Source organism: Centruroides vittatus, unplaced genomic scaffold (genome assembly GCF_030686945.1).
Source record: "Centruroides vittatus isolate TY-2023 unplaced genomic scaffold, ASM3068694v2 contig_900, whole genome shotgun sequence".
NCBI classification, from domain to species: Eukaryota; Metazoa; Arthropoda; class Arachnida; order Scorpiones; family Buthidae; genus Centruroides; species Centruroides vittatus.
Window position 1 is genome coordinate 1,592,845 of NW_027122591.1, and position 22,758 is coordinate 1,615,602.

Genomic DNA, 22,758 nt, shown 5'->3' on the forward strand with positions numbered 1-22,758 from the left:
CCTATAAGACGCTACAGACTATAAGATGCACCTGAATTTTGGAGGCAATTTTTCGAAGAAAAAAGTGCGTCTTATAGTTTGTAAAATACAGTAATTATTATGCTTATATTCTAATATAAAATTGATGTCTTTGAAAGAGCTTTCATTCCATGTTCTAGTTAATTTATACATTTAATAAGAGTTTTAGGCTCAAATTCTGCTCTAGTCCATTGTTTATTCAGCAATTATTAATGTTATCATTGTATAATACAGTAATATGTCTCTTATAATGCTAATTCATTATTCATTAAATAACTTAACTCATATCAAATCAAGTGATTTTCAGTAGACTTATTAATTTCAATTATAATTTTAAAGACTATAACTCTATCGCCAATTACAAAATTCTAATACGTTATCATAATTTTTTAACACTCTTTTCATATTTTAAATTTTAACTTTTTTAATTTAAAAAAGAAAACACTTTTATTATAATTTTGGCATTAATTTGGTAATTGTAATAAAGATTATAACTGTAATGTGAATAGTGAAACTGCAGAAATAAAATATTCTTAAAAGTTCAAGGTCATTTATTTGAATTTTAAAAAAGATTAAGTAAAACAACATAATGTAATTTATTAAATTTTCTATTGTAATGTATGTTAATGCCTTTATAATATAAAAAATAAATAAATTTTGTACTTTATATATATAAGAGGATGCAGAAGTAAGTATACAGTTGTGAATATGAGGAATACAAATGTTTAGTGTTTATTACTATTATTATTATCATCATCTTTACCTTTTATTATTTCATATTCCTTATTTGTGACTTAATTTATGGATAAAAATAAATGTTTCTCCTGAATGTTTATTTCCATAGTAACAATTGTATTCCTCTTTTTGCACCCTCTGTAAAATGAATGCTTTAAAAATTGTGTGCATATGCATGTATATTACATCTCTGCCTCTGACTCTCTCAGGTAGTCCAACTCTGACATTTAGTTTTACTTTGTAATACTCTCATAGCTGTGCTGCAATTTATAATAACTTTCTATACCATATTAGTTTTATCTAAACATATATATATATACATACTAGGACATCATGTGACTTTGTCGTATCATGATAGAACTGAAGCAGAGCCAAAAGGAAAAAAGTGTTCCTTGCACCTGTTAGGCACAGAAGAGGCGATTCTTGTATAGTACCTGACAGACGTGGACAGGTGAACTTTGCACTTGCCGCCACAATAGAGGCTATCCTCATACCTGCAGGCCATGGAAAATACAATCTGTGCACTGGCCAGGTACAGAGAGATGTGTTTTGTTCATTTTTCACACCTATTTTCCATTATGAGAACATAATACTGTTTTTATTTTTTGACCCCTAGGCCTAAATTCCGTTAGGTATGCTTGTTGCATCAGAAAGCATGGACATTGTCACTGACCTTTGTATATTGAAAATGAAGTCATGGACTCCTATTTTTACTTTCCTGGCTCTGTTATAGATAACAGAAGGAAAGTATGACAATCAATCAAAAAAATGTCAAGAAATGCAAGAAATGCAGATTAAGTAGTTATAAATTAAAGAAGTTTAGTCTATCAACATTCTTTAATATTATATAACAAAGTAACTCTTATATATCACTTAATTTATTAAAATAATTATCATCAAATTATAATATTACAAATATAAGAGAAGAAAGATAAAACAAAAATATTAGAGAGGTCCTCATATATGATGATTTATTTTAAATAATATTTACAAACATATAATATTTACATCATCTATATATAAAAATATCAATTAATTAATTTAAAAGCAAAGAAATAATATAATAAATACCTTTGCCTCTTTGAGACTTCCTTTCCTATCTTGTTCTGTCTCCTTTAGACCTCCCCAGTCAGGATCATTAGGATCTCTGCCCCATTTAGCATATTGTCTAAAAGATTTAAATCAGATATTTGAATATTATAAAAAAATATAATATAAAGAGTTTATTTTAATAATAATCCAAATAACCAAAATAAAATTTATTGTAATTAATATTTGTATATTCATCTTTTACAATAAATGTTGTTTCATTTTATTTCAAACATATAAATAATAATTGGTTTATAATTCATTATATTTCCAATGAGAAAGTAATAAGAGAAATATCTGTCAATGAAAATCGACAAAAAAATTTATTGATTTCTTATAGTCTTTGTTAATATCAAGAAAATAAAGTTTTTTAAAATACTTTTTTAAAAATAGATAATTATTAGTTATTTCATCTTTAATAATTTTAATCTTTAAGCTAATATAAAAATTATCAGCTTAAAGATTAAAATCGTTAACTAGTATTTTAATATAATTTAAGAAAATGAAATATCTAATACTACCACATAGAATAACAATAAAAACTTTTTTATTCATATGAATAGATAATAAACATAATAAAGCGATATCTAATTATTTATCTTTAAATCTATAATATTTATCTTCCAATTTGTCCATAATTGTATTTATTTTCTACAAATTAATCAAAAATCCTTATGAAATGAATTGTATCAAATTATAGAATTTATTGTCATAAACATAAACCAAGTTTTATAAAATTTTAACAAAGAATAATAAATTATCTTAAGAGTTACTCTAAATTTACTTAATTTAATTCCACTTCATAAAAAACACCACTTATTAATGTCATCATAATTTTATTTAAAATATGCATAAGTTTACTGACTAAACTCTTCGTCAGTAAATTTAGTTAATATTTTAAAAATATTTATTTACATCGTTAATTGATTTTTAGAATAAATTCATAAATCTATATTACCAGCAATTATAAATATCTGAATCTCAAAAAAATTTATATGTGGCATGAATTTATTCAGATTTTAAACTTGTAAATAAATTTTTTGAAAGTTGTTTATTCTAACTACTCTACATTTTTAATAAAACTTTTCAAACAAAAATTTATATACAGTAGAACCTCGATTATCCAAGTCCCGATTAACTGAGTTTCTGCATTATTTGGGGCAAATCTGTAGGTAAATTACACTACTTTTCTTACACTGTAATTCATAAAAGAAACTTTAAAGCATGAATATGTATATTATAAACAGAGGATAGACTGTCCACTTTTACTGACTCCTCTAGCTCCACAACCTTGGTAAAACAAGACCAAACTGTACTTTATACACTACTGTATGTATTACAAAATGATTTATTTCTGTTATTTTTTATCATTTAACTTCAAATATGCGACAAAAACATTCATATTAAAGCGTAACTACAACGATGCACATTTTTTTTCCTTAAAACTATTGTATTATCTGTATATTAAATAATGTAAATATTCTTGTTTTTATATATCATTAAATTCAATAAAAAGAGACTGACTTAAAAATTACAAATATAAAAGATTTATATGGTATTACTATTCAAAATGGCCAAGGTTGCCTGCTTATCAGAGTTTTTGTTATCCAAAATGGTATTGATGAACATTACTCTGGATATCAAAGTTCTACTCTATTTTAAATTTTTTTTTTTAAATTGATGAGAATGATTACTATTACTGCAAAATATTTAAAAAATTCATTTATCATTATAGTTATTCTAATGACATATATATTTTTTAAATATTTTAAAAACTAAACAATGAAATCTGAATTCATCAAATTCTAACCCCGTAATGGAAATTTAGATGAGAGGAATTTAATTAAGAAGCAATATAATTAATTAATTATTAATAGTCTTAATTAAATTAAAGTACATTTACTATAATTTTAATTTTTATATTATTATTATTATAATAATTAAAATACTAACCTATGTTTCAACATAGCTCTGAAATCCATACCACTTTCATCTAAATGGAAAAAAAGTAAATAAAAAATGAATTTATAAAATATTAGAACATAAATATTACAATGTTTTTATTTTAACTTTTTAAATTATTTATTTATAGCAAAATAATAAGTTAAAAATGGTATAGAGATAATATTAACGAATAAAAGGTATTCTGTAAATCATGCACTGACAAACTGTAATATAATGGGTTTTTCCATTTCATTCCAATGCATTCTTTAACTAATCACAACACATGCATCTCAATCCTGGCATATGTTGTTATAAGTCTTTGTAAATCCTGTGCCATCTCTCTGCTCAATCTGGAATCAGTAAAATCAGCATTCATTGCATCTTCAGTGTCCAAAATGACACAGCAGGACATTTTTCAAAGTGTGTGAAATGATTGGATCATACATCTGAATTGCTGTGTGCAACAAGATAGCAATCAGATTAAACATATCATCTGAATAGCTATTTTGTCTATGTATGTGACATGGGACAACCTGTGTTATATCCATCAACATTTATGTACTTATATCAGAGCCATTCACAACTTGTATGTGGCCTATGGTAGAGTGAGTCCCTTGAATCACTTTTTTAACAAATGAAGTACGTACAATGATTCTTTATTAATAAAAAGAAGTCTTAAAAATTATATTTCTTCTATAATTAATGTTGTTTTTAGTTTTTACTAAAACTAAAAACAACATTAATTTCATACAAATAGGAACCACTAAAGGCTCTTAAGTTTTCTTTGGGTTCAGGGAAAAATCTCCAGCTTCCCTCTCTCAATGGCCCTGCTCCACACTTAACATTTTTCACATAATACAAATGTATAAAAATTGTCTAAACAAAAGATTTTTAAAAAATCATTGAATAAAAAATTGCAAGTTATTAACATTTAAATGTCTTTAAATATGCAAAAGCATATTTTTATATTTAGAATAAGTCATTATTCTTCAGACGTATTAAAACATTTAGGGTAAACTTAAGACATTCTTTGAAATTGCACAAGCCAATTTTAAACCATAAAATTCAAAATCATCATATAGCTTAAAAATATTAGGAATTCAATAAATAATAATAATAATAACAATGTTCTCACTACCAATTCGCAGAGGTCCCCAGATAACAAACTACCCATAGGAACCCCTCTGCCTTGAGCGTACATCCTGCCTTGAGCGTACATTCAGCATTCCAATTTAAAGGAAGGACGTACGCTTGAGGCAGAGGGGTTCTTATGGGTAGTCCGTTAATAACAACAACAACTCTTTCACCAGTCACCACCTTGCTGTGGTGAGAGAGCTCGGTAATTCTGAAAAACCATAAAGCTATGCCAACTGGATCATCTGCTCCTGGTATGTTCACCCATACCAGTGAGGTCTATTGGAAGAAATGAAGCCAAGAGTGGCTGAACCCACATCTGTGGAGATCTAACTATGGTGATAACATGATCCAAGTGTAATTCCGGCTCAGACACCATCTGGGTTAACAAGGTGCATGTGAGTTAGGCAGAGACTCATGTTCAAAAAATATGTTACAGTCACTCTTTGGCTAACAGTGGTGAAAGGAGCACTGGTCAAAGTTTGGCTACTGCAATGTTCAAGTATGGCTACTAAGGCAGGTAAACCTTGCCAACAGATAAAACGGACATCAGAAATGAATGAGTTTATCATCTGTACATACTACACCATCACAAAACTTGAAACAGATATGACAGCATACAGACAAGTTATATCATTTGTTTTCACAACATTATCCTCATCTCACAGTCACTGTTCAAAGGATTGTTGATCTTTTTGATCAACAATCCTTTGAACAGAGACTGTGAGATGAGGATAAGAACAATTATACATAACAACTTTATACCACAAACAATGCTAGAACATATCAGACAACAAATTGCAGATCAATTAGATCAACAAACAAATACTCCCAACATCAACAATGATCACATAATCCATCAAGATCATCAAGATCATCAAGATACATGCATTGATAATACTGTACCTATCACCACTACTTTCACTAATGCTAAAATATTAACACTTATTCACTGCCTGAAATACATTCTGGTTTAATTCATACTCTCTCTTTTCTTTTCAGCAAGCACTCACTAAATTTACAGGCACTGTTCCTGCACAATGGCCATGCATTCCCAAAATCAACACTTCTAAACTAGTAGGGAAACTTTACATTATGTGAACACCTAGATATTACCAGATTGCACTCATTCTATTTCAACACTCTCAGACCTCCATACATTAGTCTATGCTAGTGCAGTCACAGTAGTGACCTACCATGGACTAAAATCCGCAGACAGAAGCACACAAATCAAAAACCCTTCAGAAGCCTGCCTGGCAAAGAATAGAAACACAAATAAACAATATTAGACAGCAGCTAGGCAGGCTGACACAATATGCTAATAATAAAACAACACTTAAATTAATAAAACAACTAAAAAAAATTTCCAAGAAAATTAAAACACACATCAAGTATGAACAACACAATGTACACATTGCAGAATACATACACACACTAAAAAGAAACTTGTGGCCAAAGCATGGTGACTGAAATGTTACAAAATTTGCTCTGTACAGAAACAACAAAGTGAATTATTCACAAACAATGAAAAACTCTTCTACAGGCAAATTAATACCAAACCCACTACTGATTCCAAACAGAATGGCATGCCAACTGAAGAAGAACTCATGAATTATTGGTCTTCTCTTTGGTCTACTGTTGTCATGCAAAATGTGAGGTTCCAAAAATGGGTTGAAATTAAGAATTTATTTTAGAAATTTATCAAAACGAAACTGGAAAAACTTCCATTGTAAAATCCAAAGGTCATATTAGTTGTACAAGTCATATGAGACCAAGACAGAAAAAAATTACTATTAATGTAAAACATGATGCAATAAATGTAAATGAACATCCTCCAGTAGAGATGAACCTTTGACAAGGTGCTTGTATACAAGCAATTAGAATATAGAAAATTTCGAAAAGGGGAAAGGTTAATTTTAAAAAGGGACATCACATCAGGTTGTTAAAATTCTATAACGTCATAGACTAGACAACAATGAGGTAAAATATGAGCGCAAGTTCAAAGTCCCATTAACACCTTCCGTCCAGAGTTAACGGATGGTGGGTAGATTCTCTGAAGCTGACCCTTCTCGTGACCCGAACAGGTCTTGTCTTTCACTTAGGGACAGGAGAGGGACCAATCAGGGAGCTGAAAAAAGGGACATGGAGCCAATCAGAATGGACAAAAAGGGGAGAACGGAGATTGATATAATCCCTGATCTTCAAGGTCACAGTACTATTATTTTTTTATAATGAAAGGAACTAGTTATACAATAGTTTTTGCAATAATTTAACAACATTTGAGTAAACAATTAAATAGATAAAAGAGAAAAAAATCTCAATAAATATAAGGAAAATATAACTGACAGCTACCAATAAGTTTTTAATGATTATCTGCAGCTGTCACTGTTTTTTTATTTAGTGGAAAAAAATTTCCTACATTGCTATTTTATATTTGCTTGATATGATTAAAAAATAAAATTCTTACCACTGACAAACAGAGTTATTGTTACGCTATCCTCTCCATGTTTATTATACGCAACAACTTTATATTTTCCTTCATCATTGGTCTTAGCTTTTCTGATACATAAGCACACAGTATTTGTATCTCCATCAGTAATTACTTTGTATCTACCACCTTCAAATATCTCCTGTCCTCCTTTATAAAATCGAAAATCTGGAACTGGATTTCCTTCGACTTGGAATGGTATATAAGCTGTGCCACCTTCAACTGCACAAACATTATTTTCATAATCAACAATTGCAGGTGGTCCTTCTCCTGATTCAGGTATTGGTTTCAAAGGAGTTGATGGTTTATCAATCTTTTCTTGTAATTCTGAAATGCTAAATAAAAAATTTTTAAAAAAAATAAATGTATTTGAAAAGTTTATTGACTTGCAATAATAATATTATTAAATTTAATTGTAGTTTTAGTTCGAAATCCCATTAGTTTGCAACTGTACTTTTGTCCTAGCCAGGGATATAGAGATTTACATGTTATGGAATTTGGTTAGTTCAAAATATGACTACTTCAAAATTCGAAGTGAAAATTCTGTCCAAACTGTGATATGCATATGTTAACTCATTTGTTTAGATTGAAGTGTCTCCATGATATAAGAAAACAATAGACAAAGAACAACTCTAATCTGGTCAACATGGCTTTGCTTTTACAGTAACACATTTTTAGGTGTCACCTTACATATGGACTACCCATTTTTCTCTTATCTCATAAAATGTGGCTGACTTTTGGGATTGCAAGATTGGGCTAAGAGTAGCAGATAGATATTTGTAGGACTCTAGGTTATACATTTGGGCAACTTACTACTTTTTAAGCCACTTTAAAAGTAACTTGGGCTACATTTTGATGAATTCTGCTTTACTTTTTATAAAACCTATATGGCAACCTGTGAGGTTCTCATTGGACATATACTGTTTACCTGCAGTTTATTTATATTATTATTAATTATTAATTAATGAAAATAGCATTCTCTAAATGTAGCTGTACTCGATTTGCTTAATAAATTTCATCAGTTATGTAGCATTTGGCATAATGTATAGAAATATGTAAATCTCGAATAATTCAAAACTTGATAATTTAAAGTTGTGATTATTTTGTCCCTTGAATTTCAAAATAACAAAAATCTCCTGTATTTCTCTTATACTAATTTTTTTATCTTATCTTTTTTAAAAACAAATAAAAAAAAGAAGGATCTCTTGAATTTTTAAATCATAGGCATTTTGTTCAAGATAAAAAATGACTGTTATACTTGCCAATACACTACTCATCAAGGAATGTTTTCAGTGCAGCAAGTCTTAGAGATACATGAGGCATTACTTTTTATTACTGAAAACAATTATTTTCGGTTCAATGGGAAAATATACCTGCAGAAACAAGGGGTCCCAATAGGCTCACCACTGCCTGCTATACTAGCAGAATTGTTCATGAGGCATGTTGAGCAAAGGGTTTTTAGTTTCCCCCTCACGATAGCATACCCATTGATATATCTCAGATACGTGGACGATATTCTTGTAGCCTGGCAAGACACGGAAGAGGATTTCCTCATCCTCAAATCCTTTCATATGAAGGCTTACTCTACTATCAACTTTACCTGGGAAAAAGAAAATGGGGGAAAAATTGCATTTTTAGATCTAAACATCTCCAAATCGCAGGGAGGTATATTGTACTCCATGTTCCATAAATTTAACAACATATCCCCTTTAATGCCTGCCACAGCATACCAGCCACAGCGTTACATCAATGCAGCTATAGCCCCTTAATTAGAAGGGCCTTTCTGTTGTCTTCCACACAAACTGCTATTAATATTGAACTTACTGCCATTCATTCAGCAGTAAATGTAGCAGGTTATACTAATTCTAAACACAAGTACATCTTGAACAAGGTTAAAAGATCTCTTTTTCCCACTACCATTTTACACATCCCAAAGGAATGCACGATAGTCTGTCCCTCATTACCTTTTTGTGGCTGTATCACTTTCCGTATTTGCCATATTTTTAGACAACACGGGCTTTTTCTATCAGTTTCTCCATGACCAAATCTCAGGAGGTTGCTATGCAATGACAGAGATGCTACTTCCATACTAGAGAGGTCTGGAATTTACTCTGTCCCATTAGAAAACACAACATATGGTATTCACACCCACTACATAGGAGCGACAACCAGAATGTTATCTTGCCACATCTCTGAACATCAACATTCTCTCAGGGCAGGCAGGTGCAGCTAGCTAGAATGGTGTTACAACACCAACACACCCCGCTGTGGGACCACATGGCAATGCTCAGATGTTGTGATGAGAGGAATCCAGTGTGTTTGGGAGGCCCTCCTTACTGTTTTACTAAATCCATGCAACTCCCCCACGCTTGAGTTGCCTGCTATGTAGGTCAACCTGTATAAAAGATTAAAACATCGCCTCTAACTCCTTCTTGACGCCTATTCAACAAATTTTAGTGCATGCGCAATCTCACCACGCACACGTAAATTAAGGCTAATGCCGTTATCTTTAATTTGAATTCTTTGTTAGAAAAAAGGTTTAACTGAAAATTATCTGCCTGAGGACAATGTTTTATAGCACGTTGAAAAAGCTAGCAAATATAGCACTGTTTATATGTAATTAACGCCTATGTGTTATTTTGTTCTCTCTTGTTAATATAAGATAGGCATGATATCCAGACTTTGAATTGAATTCACTGTTATTGCAACTTTTAATTTATTTTATTAGATAACTGTTGTTATTAAATATATAATACTGTTAACTACAAAAAATAAAATAATAACTTATCCTTATTTATTAATTTACCTTGGTCTTCGTAAATCAACACTTGGTCTTCTTTTTCTGGTTTCTAGTAATTCTCCTGGTCTAAGTTTCTTCATACCAGATTCATCTTTCTGTTATTAAGAAGTTATATAATATTAAAGTAATACAAAATATAGAATTTGTTACATTTTCTAGTTCTTTATTTTTATACTAAAAATAAAATTAAAACTTTTAATCAAATTCTACATATGAAAATGTATAATGTGGTTATGATTTCAGTAAATCTTTTCACATATTTGTATTCTTATATAATTTTAAAAGTAATTCTGCTGAAGATCAATATAAAAATAATTTTACCTCATCTGCAATAATAAGAGATGGCCTGCGTGAATCAGCAGGACTTCCTGTATCCAATAATGAACCTCTTCTTCCACCAGCAGCAGGTTCTTTTAATACTTTCTTTAACTGTGGTTCTGGTGTAGGTTCTTTAATTATAGCTGGAATCTCTGATCCTTTTCTCCTTTTCTTTTCTTCTTCGGTTACTTCTGCCTCGGCAGCTTTTTTCTCAGCAGCTTTCTTCTTTAATTTGGCTCTTTCTTCAGCTAGACTTAGTTCTTTTTTTTCTTCCACGGGCTTAAAAATGCCAAATAAATATTCATAAATTTTTATAATTAACATGTAAATAAATTTTTATGGTTATTTATAATATCACTATTATAATCCTCTCTTTAAATATTAGAAAAATAATTTCTAATGATTACAGCTATTCTGTTGCTTTTCAATAGAATAGCTGTTACTTAAATATTAACTACTTCTTTCAGTACATAAAGATTGAATTAATTTCTATATATAATGGATTCTGCTATTTAAACATTAATTTTGGAATTGTAAAAAAATTATTGCACTTTTAATTTAAACAAGACAATTAATTGTTGTATTTTGATTACTTGTCTTATTAGTAAATGTCAAATATATTTTACCTTTTCTGGTTTCTTCTTTGGTTCTTTTTTCTTTGGCTCTTTACTTTCATCTTCTAAATAAAGGAATTATATGTAAAAGTTTTATTATAAAACTACATTAAAAAAAAATGTATTAATTATATGGAAATTCAAGTTTATATATCTTTAGTTTTCACTACTAATAAATTATTTTATTCTATAAAACCAATTACCATATTTACTTAAATAATCTCTTCATTTTTTCTAAAAACCTGTGAAAAAAGGTCAAATTGTGTAGTTCATCTGAAACAAATTTGGGAATACAACCTGCAAAGTTCAGAGTGCTTTCAGTTAACAAACATTTTGTTTATTTTGTAAGTGATAAATTTCACTTATCAACCTGATGACTTTCATCCATATATATGTTATGGACAAAGTGATTAATACGGGCATTATGAATAATGACCAACAAAATTGGGCATTGTAATAAATTTTAATAATTTATCAAATTGACCGGTCATTATGAATACTGCTACCACCTAGTCGGGCAAAGTGATAATAATACGTTGAGGAGTGATCATCCGACATACGCTAGCCAATCAGAACTTACATCTTAGTTGTGCATGAGTATTGCATTTAGTGCCGAATTTTAAATTTATGTGACCAGTAGTTAATCTTTTTTCTTTGACAAAAGTAACGATCATGGAGGAATCATTAAGTGACATGAACAACAGATTAAACGAGTTAATAGCAGAAAAAGGTGAAAACAATTAAATTTTTACAAAATCAGCGTATTTGTTAATGATAGAAAAAGTGAGAGTCAAAAATGGAAGTTACTTCTAACTTACCGGAAGAATATCAGTTAATAGTACTTTGAAATAATTCACAAAAAATAAGTATTTCTAAATGAAATAAGTGGAGTTTCTTTTAATCAAATTTAAAATTCGGTACTAAACACGATACACACGCGACTGAGTGCCGATTGGCTAGCGTATGTCGAATGATCACGCCTCAATGTATTATTATCACTTTGCCCGACTAGGTGGTAGCAATATTCATAATGACCGGTCAATTTGATAAATGAATCAATATTTATCACACTGCGCACCCTTTTTGGTCATTATGAATAATGCCTGATTATTCACTTTGTCCATAACATATACAGGAAAACCCCAAAATTTTTTTGCATTTCCCAATGTTTCAAGGTCCCAAGTCCAAAAATGTAAAAATTTTGGTGATTGATTCCCATTTTTTGATTGATTCCCATACTTTAATATTATTAGATTGATTCCCATACTTTCTTTCTGTTATATATAACAGAGCTGGAAAAGTAAAAATGGAATGTGCCAATTACTCGAAAATGTAGATTATTTGAGTAAATATGGTACTTCATCAGAAATTTAAAAATATTTTTAAAATTTTTCAAAACTAATGGAAGAAATCTAGTGTTAAATTTTTATCATAAAAAAATTACTTTTTTGAAATTACTTTCCATTACTTAAATTAGCATTGAAAAAATATATACCAAATATATATATATATATATATATTTATTTTATTATATATACGAGGTGTGTTCAAAAAGTATCAAACCTTTGGTTGGCAAAAATACACTTATTGATTTTGAGGTACAAAACCTTTATCCCCTTCAAAGTAGTCTCCTTGGTAATGTATACACTTCTCCCAGCACTCCTGCCATTGCTGGAAACACTGCTGGAATGCCTCTTTTGGAATGACCACCAGCCAATCCGTCGCATTCCGCATGATGTCTTCTCCTGACTGAAATTGGGTTCCTTTTAGTGGCATTTTCAACTTGGGAAATAGCCAAAAGTCACACAGAGCCATGTCAGGAGAGTACGGAGTATGACAAACCACAGGAATGTTGTGTTTAGAGACAAAAGTCTGAATCAGATGTAAAGAATGGGCAGGTGTTTTATCATGATGGAGCTGCCAAGTTTTGGTTGGCCATAGATCTGGTCGTTTGCATCACACAGCATCACAAAGACAACAAAGGTTCTCCTGGTAGTACTCCTTTGTGATAATTTGGCCTTGTGGTGCATACTCATAATGCACCACCCCACGGGAGTTGAAAAAAAAAACTGTCAACGTGACCTTGACATTGCTGCAAACCTGCCGCGCTTTTTTGGCCTCGGGGATGTTGAATGTTTCCACTGTGACAACTGCATCTTGGTTTCTGGGTCGTACCCATAAACCCAAGACTCATCACCTATGATTACAGTGTTCAGGAAATTGACGTTACTGCTTGCATTGTCCAGCATGTCCTATGTGATTTCCAGACGCCTTTGCTTCTGCTCCACTGTTAGCAGTTTCGGTACAAATTTCGCGGACACTCTCTTCATACCCAAATCCTTGGTCAAAATTGAATGTACATTTCCAATGCTTACTCCTGTCTCGTTTGCAAGTTCTCTGACTGTGATGCGATGGTCCACTATAACCAAAGTCCACACTTGTTCACTGACAGTCTCATTTTGGCTTGTTGAGGGTCTGCTTGAATGCAGTTTGCTGTCCACTAATGTGCGACCATCTTTGAAGCAGTTGTACCATTCCTTTATCCGTGTGTTGCTCATGGCATCATCCCCAAAAGTTTGTTGAATCTTGCGAATGGTTTCCACTGAGGTATCGCCAAGCTTTCAGCAAAATTTGATGCAATATCGCTACTTTAGTCACTTTCCAACTTACTGGAATCCGACGAGCGCTCACTACATGTCCTCACTCATAGACCGACTGCCAGCCACTGACACTTCCTGCGGACAGGAAAAAATTCAGGACTGTGCACGACTGTCCTCTCCATCTCGACCGAAGGAGGCCTCCCGCGCGTCATTGGTTTATGCAGGAAAAATAAAAGTCTGATACTTTTTGAACACCCCTCATATATATATATAATAATAATATTAAGAAATTTTTTTTTTTTTTTGACTTAAAAGTTTCTATCTCATAAATAATAATTTTATATATGTATAAAATTATTATAATTGTTAAAGTAAAACGGGGAAACAAAAATGTGGATTTATAAAATTTATGAGATAGAAACTTTTAAGACAAAAAAATGAATCCTTAATATTCTAATAACAGTAACATTCAAAAATATAAATATATTCCATTAAGAAATTTTTGATAAGATTTTAATTTTGTTTCAATAAATATATTTCAGAGTTTGATATATTAATTACATTAGATTTAGATTAGTTCAAATAAAATTTATATTCAACTGACTGAATACCTACCTCTTACAATAAGTTCTGCTGAACTTTCTTCTCTTCCATATTCATTAATAACTTCGCAGGTATACATACCAGAATGTTCAATTGAAGTTTTCTCAATAAATAATTTTACAAGTGATCCAGTAAATGTTGTTTTAAACTCCTTTGAGTCTTTGATTAATGTTTTCTCTCTAGTAATTATATTCTTAATAAATTTTATGTGAACATTTTATTAAAGTAAAAATCAATTGTTTTCATTATGTAAAGTAATTATTTGGACTTTTACCTGTACCAATTTACTGTTGCTTCAGTTTTAGACTCAATTCTGCAGACAAATTGTGCTGATTTACCAGATTCCACAATCTAAAAAAATAATCCAATAAACTAATAAATTTTACAATTTCGGAAATTCTATTAAGAAATTAATAAACTGAAATAATTTAATTTTAATATAATAATGTGAAATCAAATTACTTACTAAAGATCTTAACGACTGCACAAATGATGGCTTTTCAGGTTTTACTTCCCTAGAAATAAAATATAAATTACATTTATGTCACACATATATACATAACAAAAATCAATAAATTATAATTTTTTTTTTTTTAAATTATAAATTTTAAATAATATGTAATAATCCAAAAAATTATTATACACTGATTATTTTCAATAAGCTATGTCATTATAATTTAATATAGTTACAATATCAAATTTTAAAAAATATTAATTAAAGAACAAATATTGAATAATGTAATGAATATACAAGGTTGTCTGAAAAGTTCAGTGAATGGTCTCATAAAATAAAAAAAACAAGAGATACAAACAAAATACTTTTACTGGCATTCAAAGTAATCACCATTAGCAACAACACACATTTGACATCAGTTGTACAGCTGCTGAAGCTGTGAGCAAACACTTCTTTCGGTATTGCATGAAGCACCATTGTCACACATTGTTGGATCTGCGCAATGTCGGAAAAGCATAGGCCTTTCACGCGGGAAACAAGAATAAATCTGCAGGTGCCAGATCTGGAGAATATGGAGTGTGTTGAAAAACTGTCACCTGGCGTGTAGCGAGGAAGTGCCGTAATGTTCACGCGTTGCTCCATTTTGCAGTGACACTCCTTCTCACACTGACTGCATTGCATTGTTTGCTGCACGCACTTCTGTTTAACTGTCGTGATTTCGACGCTAGGGGGCACTAGTTGGCAAGTCTCGCACTACGTCTGCATGAGCGCAACATCCTAACCAGCACGGTTATTCAACAATGGGACCATTCACCAAACTTTTCAGATGCACGTTGTATAATTGTTTCAGATATAATAAAAAGCAAAACATGCATAATTTTTAATTTTATCATCTTTTCATAACTTTTTTCATATCAGAAATAAGTAATTGTAAATACCACTAAATTAAGGAAACTGAATCTATTTATTAACACGGTAATGTTCTTGACTCAGCTTCAGCTGTCTTTAGTACATTAACATATAAATAAAATGCAAAGTTAAAAACTGAATATGTATATTGAAAATTATAGAACAATTATAAAATATTATTTTAAAAAATTAGAATATATAAACATAAGTAAAAATTGATGAAAATGATACAGGTACTCCCTTACTTACAAATGTTTAACTTATGAACTTTCAGACTTACAAACAATTTGAGCATACAGCTAAAATTTAAATTTTGCATGAATTCTGAAGTTCTCTTGACACTTATGGAATGGTATTGAAATTAGTCTTTGGGGTAGTAATAAATAGGTTCTTAATAAATAATGAATGTACTTATTTCTATTCGTATTATCATTTTTCATTTTTGTGCATATTCTGAGGTTCCATTGCTGCTTGTGAAGTGTCATTGAAGTTGTTATATTGATTAATGGTGTTTATTACTATTGATTTCAATGTTTATAAATTTTTATGATTAGTACTTCAAAATGCATCTAAAATGTAACAGTAAGTCTAGCAGTTGAGGTAAATACAAAAAGTATTGTTTTATCACTATGGAAACTAAACTGGACATTATAAAACTAAGTGCGTTAAGTGAAAAACATCTGCATTTGAAACACCTGCTAGTAAGAAGTAGCAAGCAGATAATGAGCATAATGTACAGTATATTGAAGAATCAAACACTGATAATAAGTGGTTATTCTGTACAAAAATGTAATTTTTAAGTTAGTTTTTGATTTATAACAAAACCTTGGGAACCTAACTTGTTCATAAATAGGTAAAAACCTGTATATTATGGTAATAATATACACAAATACACTTATAGGTATTTGGAATCAAGAAATTAGCCAAATTTATTCATTATCATATTGCAAAGAGATGAAAATCAATGTCTTTGAGTAGCCATATCCACATGTATAACTTATGTTGTAGCCATTTTTTATGAGTTAGAAGTTGTTGTTGTGCATGTGTATGTAAATCTGTTTGATAGATCTTTAGGGTATCAGTATATCCTTCATTAGATAAAAATAGATCCTTATACGTATGATTAATCTATATAAGAGAGATACATCCTGCAACATTAGCAAGATTATTTATTGTAATCTTAGGCAAGTTTCTACATTCAATATTAAAGGCCTTTCTTAAAACCATAATCTAGCCATTTCAATTAGAAGGAACCCTTCAGTTCTGCAATTGATAATATTATAGATGAAGATAAAGTTGGTATTTGTCTACGACCTACATGTAAGTTATGTCATTATTACAGCAATTCTTATGTTAATTCCATTTATGAAGGGTATAGATGCAAAAGTCACATTATCCAATTTTTGGTAGTATTGAGTTATTCATATCAACATGTTTGTCTTGTAAAGTTGATTAAGGCTGTGATAGTGTTGTTGATTAACACTCACATGTTTAGACAGAAAAAATTGTTTAAAATCACATTTTTAAGCAAACATTACATTATCCAACAGCAGTTTTGCAGCAAAATTAGCACTCTCCAATTCAACCAATCAGAGAACCCATGGCACAAGAAAAGCATCATGGAATTGTCTGCTCCAGTTCTGTTGATGTGCTTGCTGTAATAATGCATTAATATTCTAAAAGTAAATTGACCCCTGATAATGTGATAGCTTCCATTTGGACTGAAAATGATTTTTCAAAAGGCTCAGATAAGATTGCTTCATGGGTTTTTAACACATTAATAACATCAATAATGGAAGAACCCTTGGAGACAATTCACTTAGTATATGATGGATGTGGTGGCAGAACAAAAATTCAATTGTTCTGTCCATGGCTTCTTTCTGGTTATCAAAATATGCACTTTAAAATATAAAAAACTTGGAGGATTTTGCCCTGTCACAGGACACAGCTTTCTCCCAACAGACAGGGTGTTTGGGATTACAGAAAAAGCAATAAGGAAGAAAGAAGTCATTTACTATCCTTCAGAGTACATAGACATCATAAAGAGACATTCAAAAGTAATGAAAGTGGGTGAAGACTGTCAAGTTCTCGATTGGAAAGGAGAAAAAGATGCCTTTGTGAAGAAACCAGCTCAATTTCACTTTCAGCTTGCCTCATGTAGAATTATTATTCTGAAATAAACTCAAAGAAAAAGAGTACTTGTTAGAGGAGAACATATTTACAGATCTGACCAAGGAGTATACAAGTTGCTAACAAAGCAAGGAATGCTAATGTTCAATGTGAATCTACCCGTTATCACTAAATCAAATACAATAAAACAAGCAAAGAAGGATGATGTAAATAATTTATTGAGCGAACATTATGGCAATCAGTAGAGAGAATGAAGATTTGCTTTTTTACACAAATATCATTGATGGAGCTTCTAATGACTATGAAGAAGATTAGCCAACTTATGAACCTGTTGAAGAAGTAACTTATGTCAATATTTGAAATATTACTCTAGGTTTTCCACTATCTGTAATAAATAAAGATATGGTGTTTGTTATCCCTCCAATAAAATAATGTTAAGATTAATTTTTCTTGTATCTTGTTATTTTTGATTATGTTAACTGTTTTGGTTTGTAACTAACATTCTCCATATAAATTTGCTGCAGAACTCACAGTCATATTTTAAAGTTAAATCCTAGTTTTCTTTCCTTTACAAAGACTTTCAGGCTGTGTGCAAGTGGTTTCTATGCCAACAAAGATATCACTAGAAAAAAATATTGTTATATCACCTGTGTCAGCAATAAATAGTTTTTTGCATTTTTCCGAAAGTCTTAAAAAAGGAAGAGTGTGACTTTTGCATCTACACCCTTCATATAACAGGATAAAAAACTCTCACACAAACTTAATAGCATTATTATGCTTAGCATAAGGTCCCAGACAGAAATCAAAATTATATGTTCTAAATGATGAAAATCCAGTGAGATAGTTAAACTCTCACCTTTCAAAATTAAGACTTAAAGTCTAGCTTAAACACTAAAAGTTCATTCCATCAAAACGTAAAAGTTTAGAATTGTGGGGAGAATATCAAAGTTGAAAGAAATTTTAGATGGTCAGGAATCGGGTTAAGTGTCGAAAATGACCTCTCCTGTGCCCCGAGAAGTTATCAAATTATCATCGGGAGATGGGAAAAGACCAATCAGAAAAACAGAATGGGGAAGAGAAATCATTATTTATCATCATTTCACTATTTTAAAAATTGTTTTATTGTATCATAAACAATTCAGTGCAAAATGAGTGCACCAAAGAGAAACAAAACTTATAATTCCTATGATAATAAGATACTTTTATTTTAGTCAAAAATAAGTGGTGTTGTTTAATTTATATCTTAGGATCTTTATTAAGAAGATATAACCTGAAACATTAATTACTAATTAATTAATAAATGTTGTATGTTATTAAATAAATAAATAATAAATACTATATGTTTTAATTAAAATAACCCTTCTAACCTTTTACCCGGTGTCATTGCAGAACAATGTTATTAGAATGAATTATTAAGCTTTCATGAAACAAAAATGTAGATTACATCAATGGTGCTTTTAATACATGAAAATCTATCACTCCCCACTATAGGTTAGACAGGTCTGGTGTTATCTTAGTAATAATGTATTATTTTCATATTTTGTTTATGTTTATTTATTCTAATTTTTATTTTTAATATTCTAACATTCTATAATTCTTCTATAATTTTAAATGTATATGTTTGATTTTCAACTTTACATTCCAAATTGATTTTGAGTAGCTGAAAATGGCTCAAATTAAGTCAAAAATATTACAATATTAAAAACTATGATTCAATTTCGTTAATCTAATCATATTTGCAATTACTTATTCAAAATTACACCAGGAATAAATTTTATACTTATCATATAAAATATAAGCAAAACTGAAATAATTTTTTAATGTGACAATAAAAAAAAATTTTATTCTAAAAATAAAAAAATAATCCTTATCCATTCTATAAATTTTAGTTCTAATCCTAATAAGAGATTTCTCAAAATATTGGTGGTAAAATAATTCCATTGACATGGCATTAATTTATATTTTAATTTTCGAAATGAATATTTCCAAGCAATATTCTAATGAATATAACATCTCATGTATAAAACATTTTTAATTATATGTTATCAAAATAAAATTCAATACTAATTTTTACAATTATAAATAAAAAATTCAATTTTTACTTCAAAATCTTTCAAATTATATACAGGAAATTCTCATTAGTTCAAACTTGGATAGTTTGAAATCCTGTTAGTTCATAACCATACTTTTGTCTCAACCTGGGATATAGAGGTTTACATATTAAGGAATTCAGTTAGATTGAAATACGGCTACTTCAAAATTTAAAGTAAAAATTCTGTCTGAACAGTGATATGCATATGTTAACTCACTTGTTTAGATTGAAGAGCCTCCATGCTATAAGAAAACAATAGACAAAGAACAACTCTAATCTGGTCAACATGGCTTTGCTTTTCCAGTAACACATTTTGAAGCATCACCTTATCCATGAACTATCTTTTTTCTGTTCTCATAAACTATGGCTGATTTTCAAAATTGCAAGATTGGGCTACAAGTTTGAGATATTTGTAGGACTCTAACTATTACTTTTTGGGCCACTTTAAAAATAATTTGAGCTACATTTTGTTGATTTCTGCTTTACTTTTTATAAAACCTACATGGCAACCTGTGAGGTTCTCATTGGATACGTGCTGTTTACCTGCAGTTTATTTATATTATTATTAATTAATGAAAATAGCATTCTATAAATGTAGCCGTACTCTATTTGCTTAATAAATTTCATCAGTTATGTAGCATTTGGCATATTGTATAGAAATATGTAAATCTCGAATAATTCAGAACTTGATAATTCAAACTTGTATTTATTTTGTCCCTTGAATTTTGAACTAATGAGGATTTCCTGTATTAAGCCAACATTAATATGAAAGATATTTAACTAATATTAAAAATATAACTAAAATACTCTAAGATTATCAATATAATTTTAAAAAAACATACTCTTCAGATTCTCTTCTCTTTTCAGACTCCCTTCGTTTTGCAGGTTCTTTAACAGCTGGACTCTCTGATTTTTTTCTCCTTATCTTTTCTTCTTCGGTTACTTCTGCCTCGGCAGCTTTTTTCTCGGCAGCTTTCTTCTTTAATCTGGCTCTTTCTTCCGCTAGACTTAGTTCTTTTTTTTCTTCCACGGGCTTAAAAATGCCAAATAAATACAGTCAAACCTGTTTTTATGCGCTCTTTTTATGTGCGATTTTTATTTGTGCGATTTTTTTAATGCGAATTTTTAATTTGTGCGGTATAGTTGGCGACTAGTCTCGTGCGATTCGTCATGTCTTACGTTGACTTATTATAGCTAAATAAACTTATTATAGCATAAATGCACTTATTATAGTAATATTATTGCATGAATATGCGAAAAATGAAATAATTTACTTTTTAAGTCAACAAAACACCACCTGGACAAAAATATGTAAAACAGACGATAGACCAGACGATGCAGTCAAGTGCTGACATCTGTTGTCAATAAATTCTATTTCGTACGGTTTTGAGTTATTTTCTATGTGAGACTTTTTTTATGCGGTCCCTGTTGACCGCATAAAAAAATTATTTTTTTAATTGTGTTGCGAAAACTATTATTTACAGCCATTCGTGAAGTTTCGTGAGATTTTTTTTAATGCGTTTTTTTTAATGCGGTCCCTATCCCCCGCATAAAAACAGGTTTGACTGTATTCATAAATTTTTATAATTAACATGTAAATAAATTTTTATGGTTATTTATGATATGATTATTATAATCCTCTCTTTAAATATTAGAAAGATAATTTGTAATTATTACAGAGTAATTGTATTGCTTTTCAATAGAATAGCTGTTACTTGAATATTAATTGCTTCTTCACTCAGTATGTAAAGATTGAACTAATTTCTACACATAATGGATTCTGCTAGTTAAACATTGATTTTGGAATTGTAGAAAAATTATTGCACTTTTAATTTAAACAAGACAATTAATTGTTGTATTCTGATTACTTGTCTTATTAGTAAATGTCAAATATATTTTACCTTTTCTGGTTTCTTCTTTGGTTCTTTTTTCTTTGGCTCTTTACTTTCATCTTCTAAATAAAGGAATTACATGTGAAAGTTTTATTATAAAACTATATGAAACAAATGCATTAATTATATAGAAATTCAAGTTAATATATCTTTAGTTTTCACTACTAATAAATTATTTTATTTTATAAAACAAAATTACCATATTTACTTGAATAATCTGTGCATTTTTTCCAAAAACTTGTGACAAAAAGTCAGATTCAGTTCATCTGAAATGAATTTTGTGATGCAACCTGCAAAATCCAGGGTGCTTTCAATTAACAAACATTTTGCTTATTTTGTAAGTGATAAATTTCACTTTTCAACTGGATGACTTTGCATAATATTGCTCTTAACTATCGACTAGTTGACAGTTATGAGCATTGTTATTAAAGATTTTTGTGTGACTAATTTCATAAAAATGAAGGTAAATAAAGCAAGTTAAATATACAGCTGAAACTGACAATAAATAATTTTTGAGTTGCAATTTGAAAAAATTTTATACCAGTACCTATGAATTTCCACTGTTGCCTGTCTATCAGTCTTTCCTTAATCTCAAGAACATAGTTACACAAAATGGAAGTTGAAAATAGATATGAAAACCTTAGAGGCAGAAGCCCCCGATTAACTATATACAATCCTCCAATGCAAATCAGAAGTCATATTATTTCAATTCAAAAATTTTTCCCTGAAAGTTGTTAGATAGATGACTGGCACAGCTATATTGTTTAAGGAAAAGTAAGATGTGCAGGGGCAAGCCACTACCAATTTGAAGTGGAGAGCATATATTTTAAATTAAATAAATAAAAAATGTGATTAAAAATTGCAGCCTGGCATTGTGACAATGTCACAATAAATAATAATTGCTGATTATAGCTATATTCTCTCTTAGTTTAAGCTAT

The 22,758-nt window shown here is 29.9% G+C and overlaps 1 protein-coding gene and 1 pseudogene across 2 annotated transcripts in view; both read right to left on the bottom strand.

The window, feature by feature from the left end:
* The window catches only part of LOC136984037 (twitchin-like), a 185,768-nt gene that overhangs the window by 102,766 nt on the left and 60,244 nt on the right, over nucleotides 1-22,758 (bottom strand). For both annotated transcript variants that reach the window (XM_067280951.1, XM_067280952.1), the window contains 11 exons: nucleotides 21,830-21,882; nucleotides 20,771-20,961; nucleotides 14,810-14,858; nucleotides 14,618-14,694; nucleotides 14,356-14,522; nucleotides 11,153-11,205; nucleotides 10,530-10,805; nucleotides 10,215-10,303; nucleotides 7,388-7,743; nucleotides 3,796-3,835; nucleotides 1,825-1,921 (listed from right to left, as the gene is read on the bottom strand). In XM_067280951.1, the coding sequence (XP_067137052.1) occupies nucleotides 1,825-1,921; nucleotides 3,796-3,835; nucleotides 7,388-7,743; nucleotides 10,215-10,303; nucleotides 10,530-10,805; nucleotides 11,153-11,205; nucleotides 14,356-14,522; nucleotides 14,618-14,694; nucleotides 14,810-14,858; nucleotides 20,771-20,961; nucleotides 21,830-21,882 (1,448 nt within the window). The remainder of the gene's footprint in view (nucleotides 1-1,824; nucleotides 1,922-3,795; nucleotides 3,836-7,387; nucleotides 7,744-10,214; nucleotides 10,304-10,529; nucleotides 10,806-11,152; nucleotides 11,206-14,355; nucleotides 14,523-14,617; nucleotides 14,695-14,809; nucleotides 14,859-20,770; nucleotides 20,962-21,829; nucleotides 21,883-22,758) is intronic.
* LOC136984073 (protein GVQW3-like) lies at nucleotides 13,213-13,922 on the bottom strand (annotated as a pseudogene).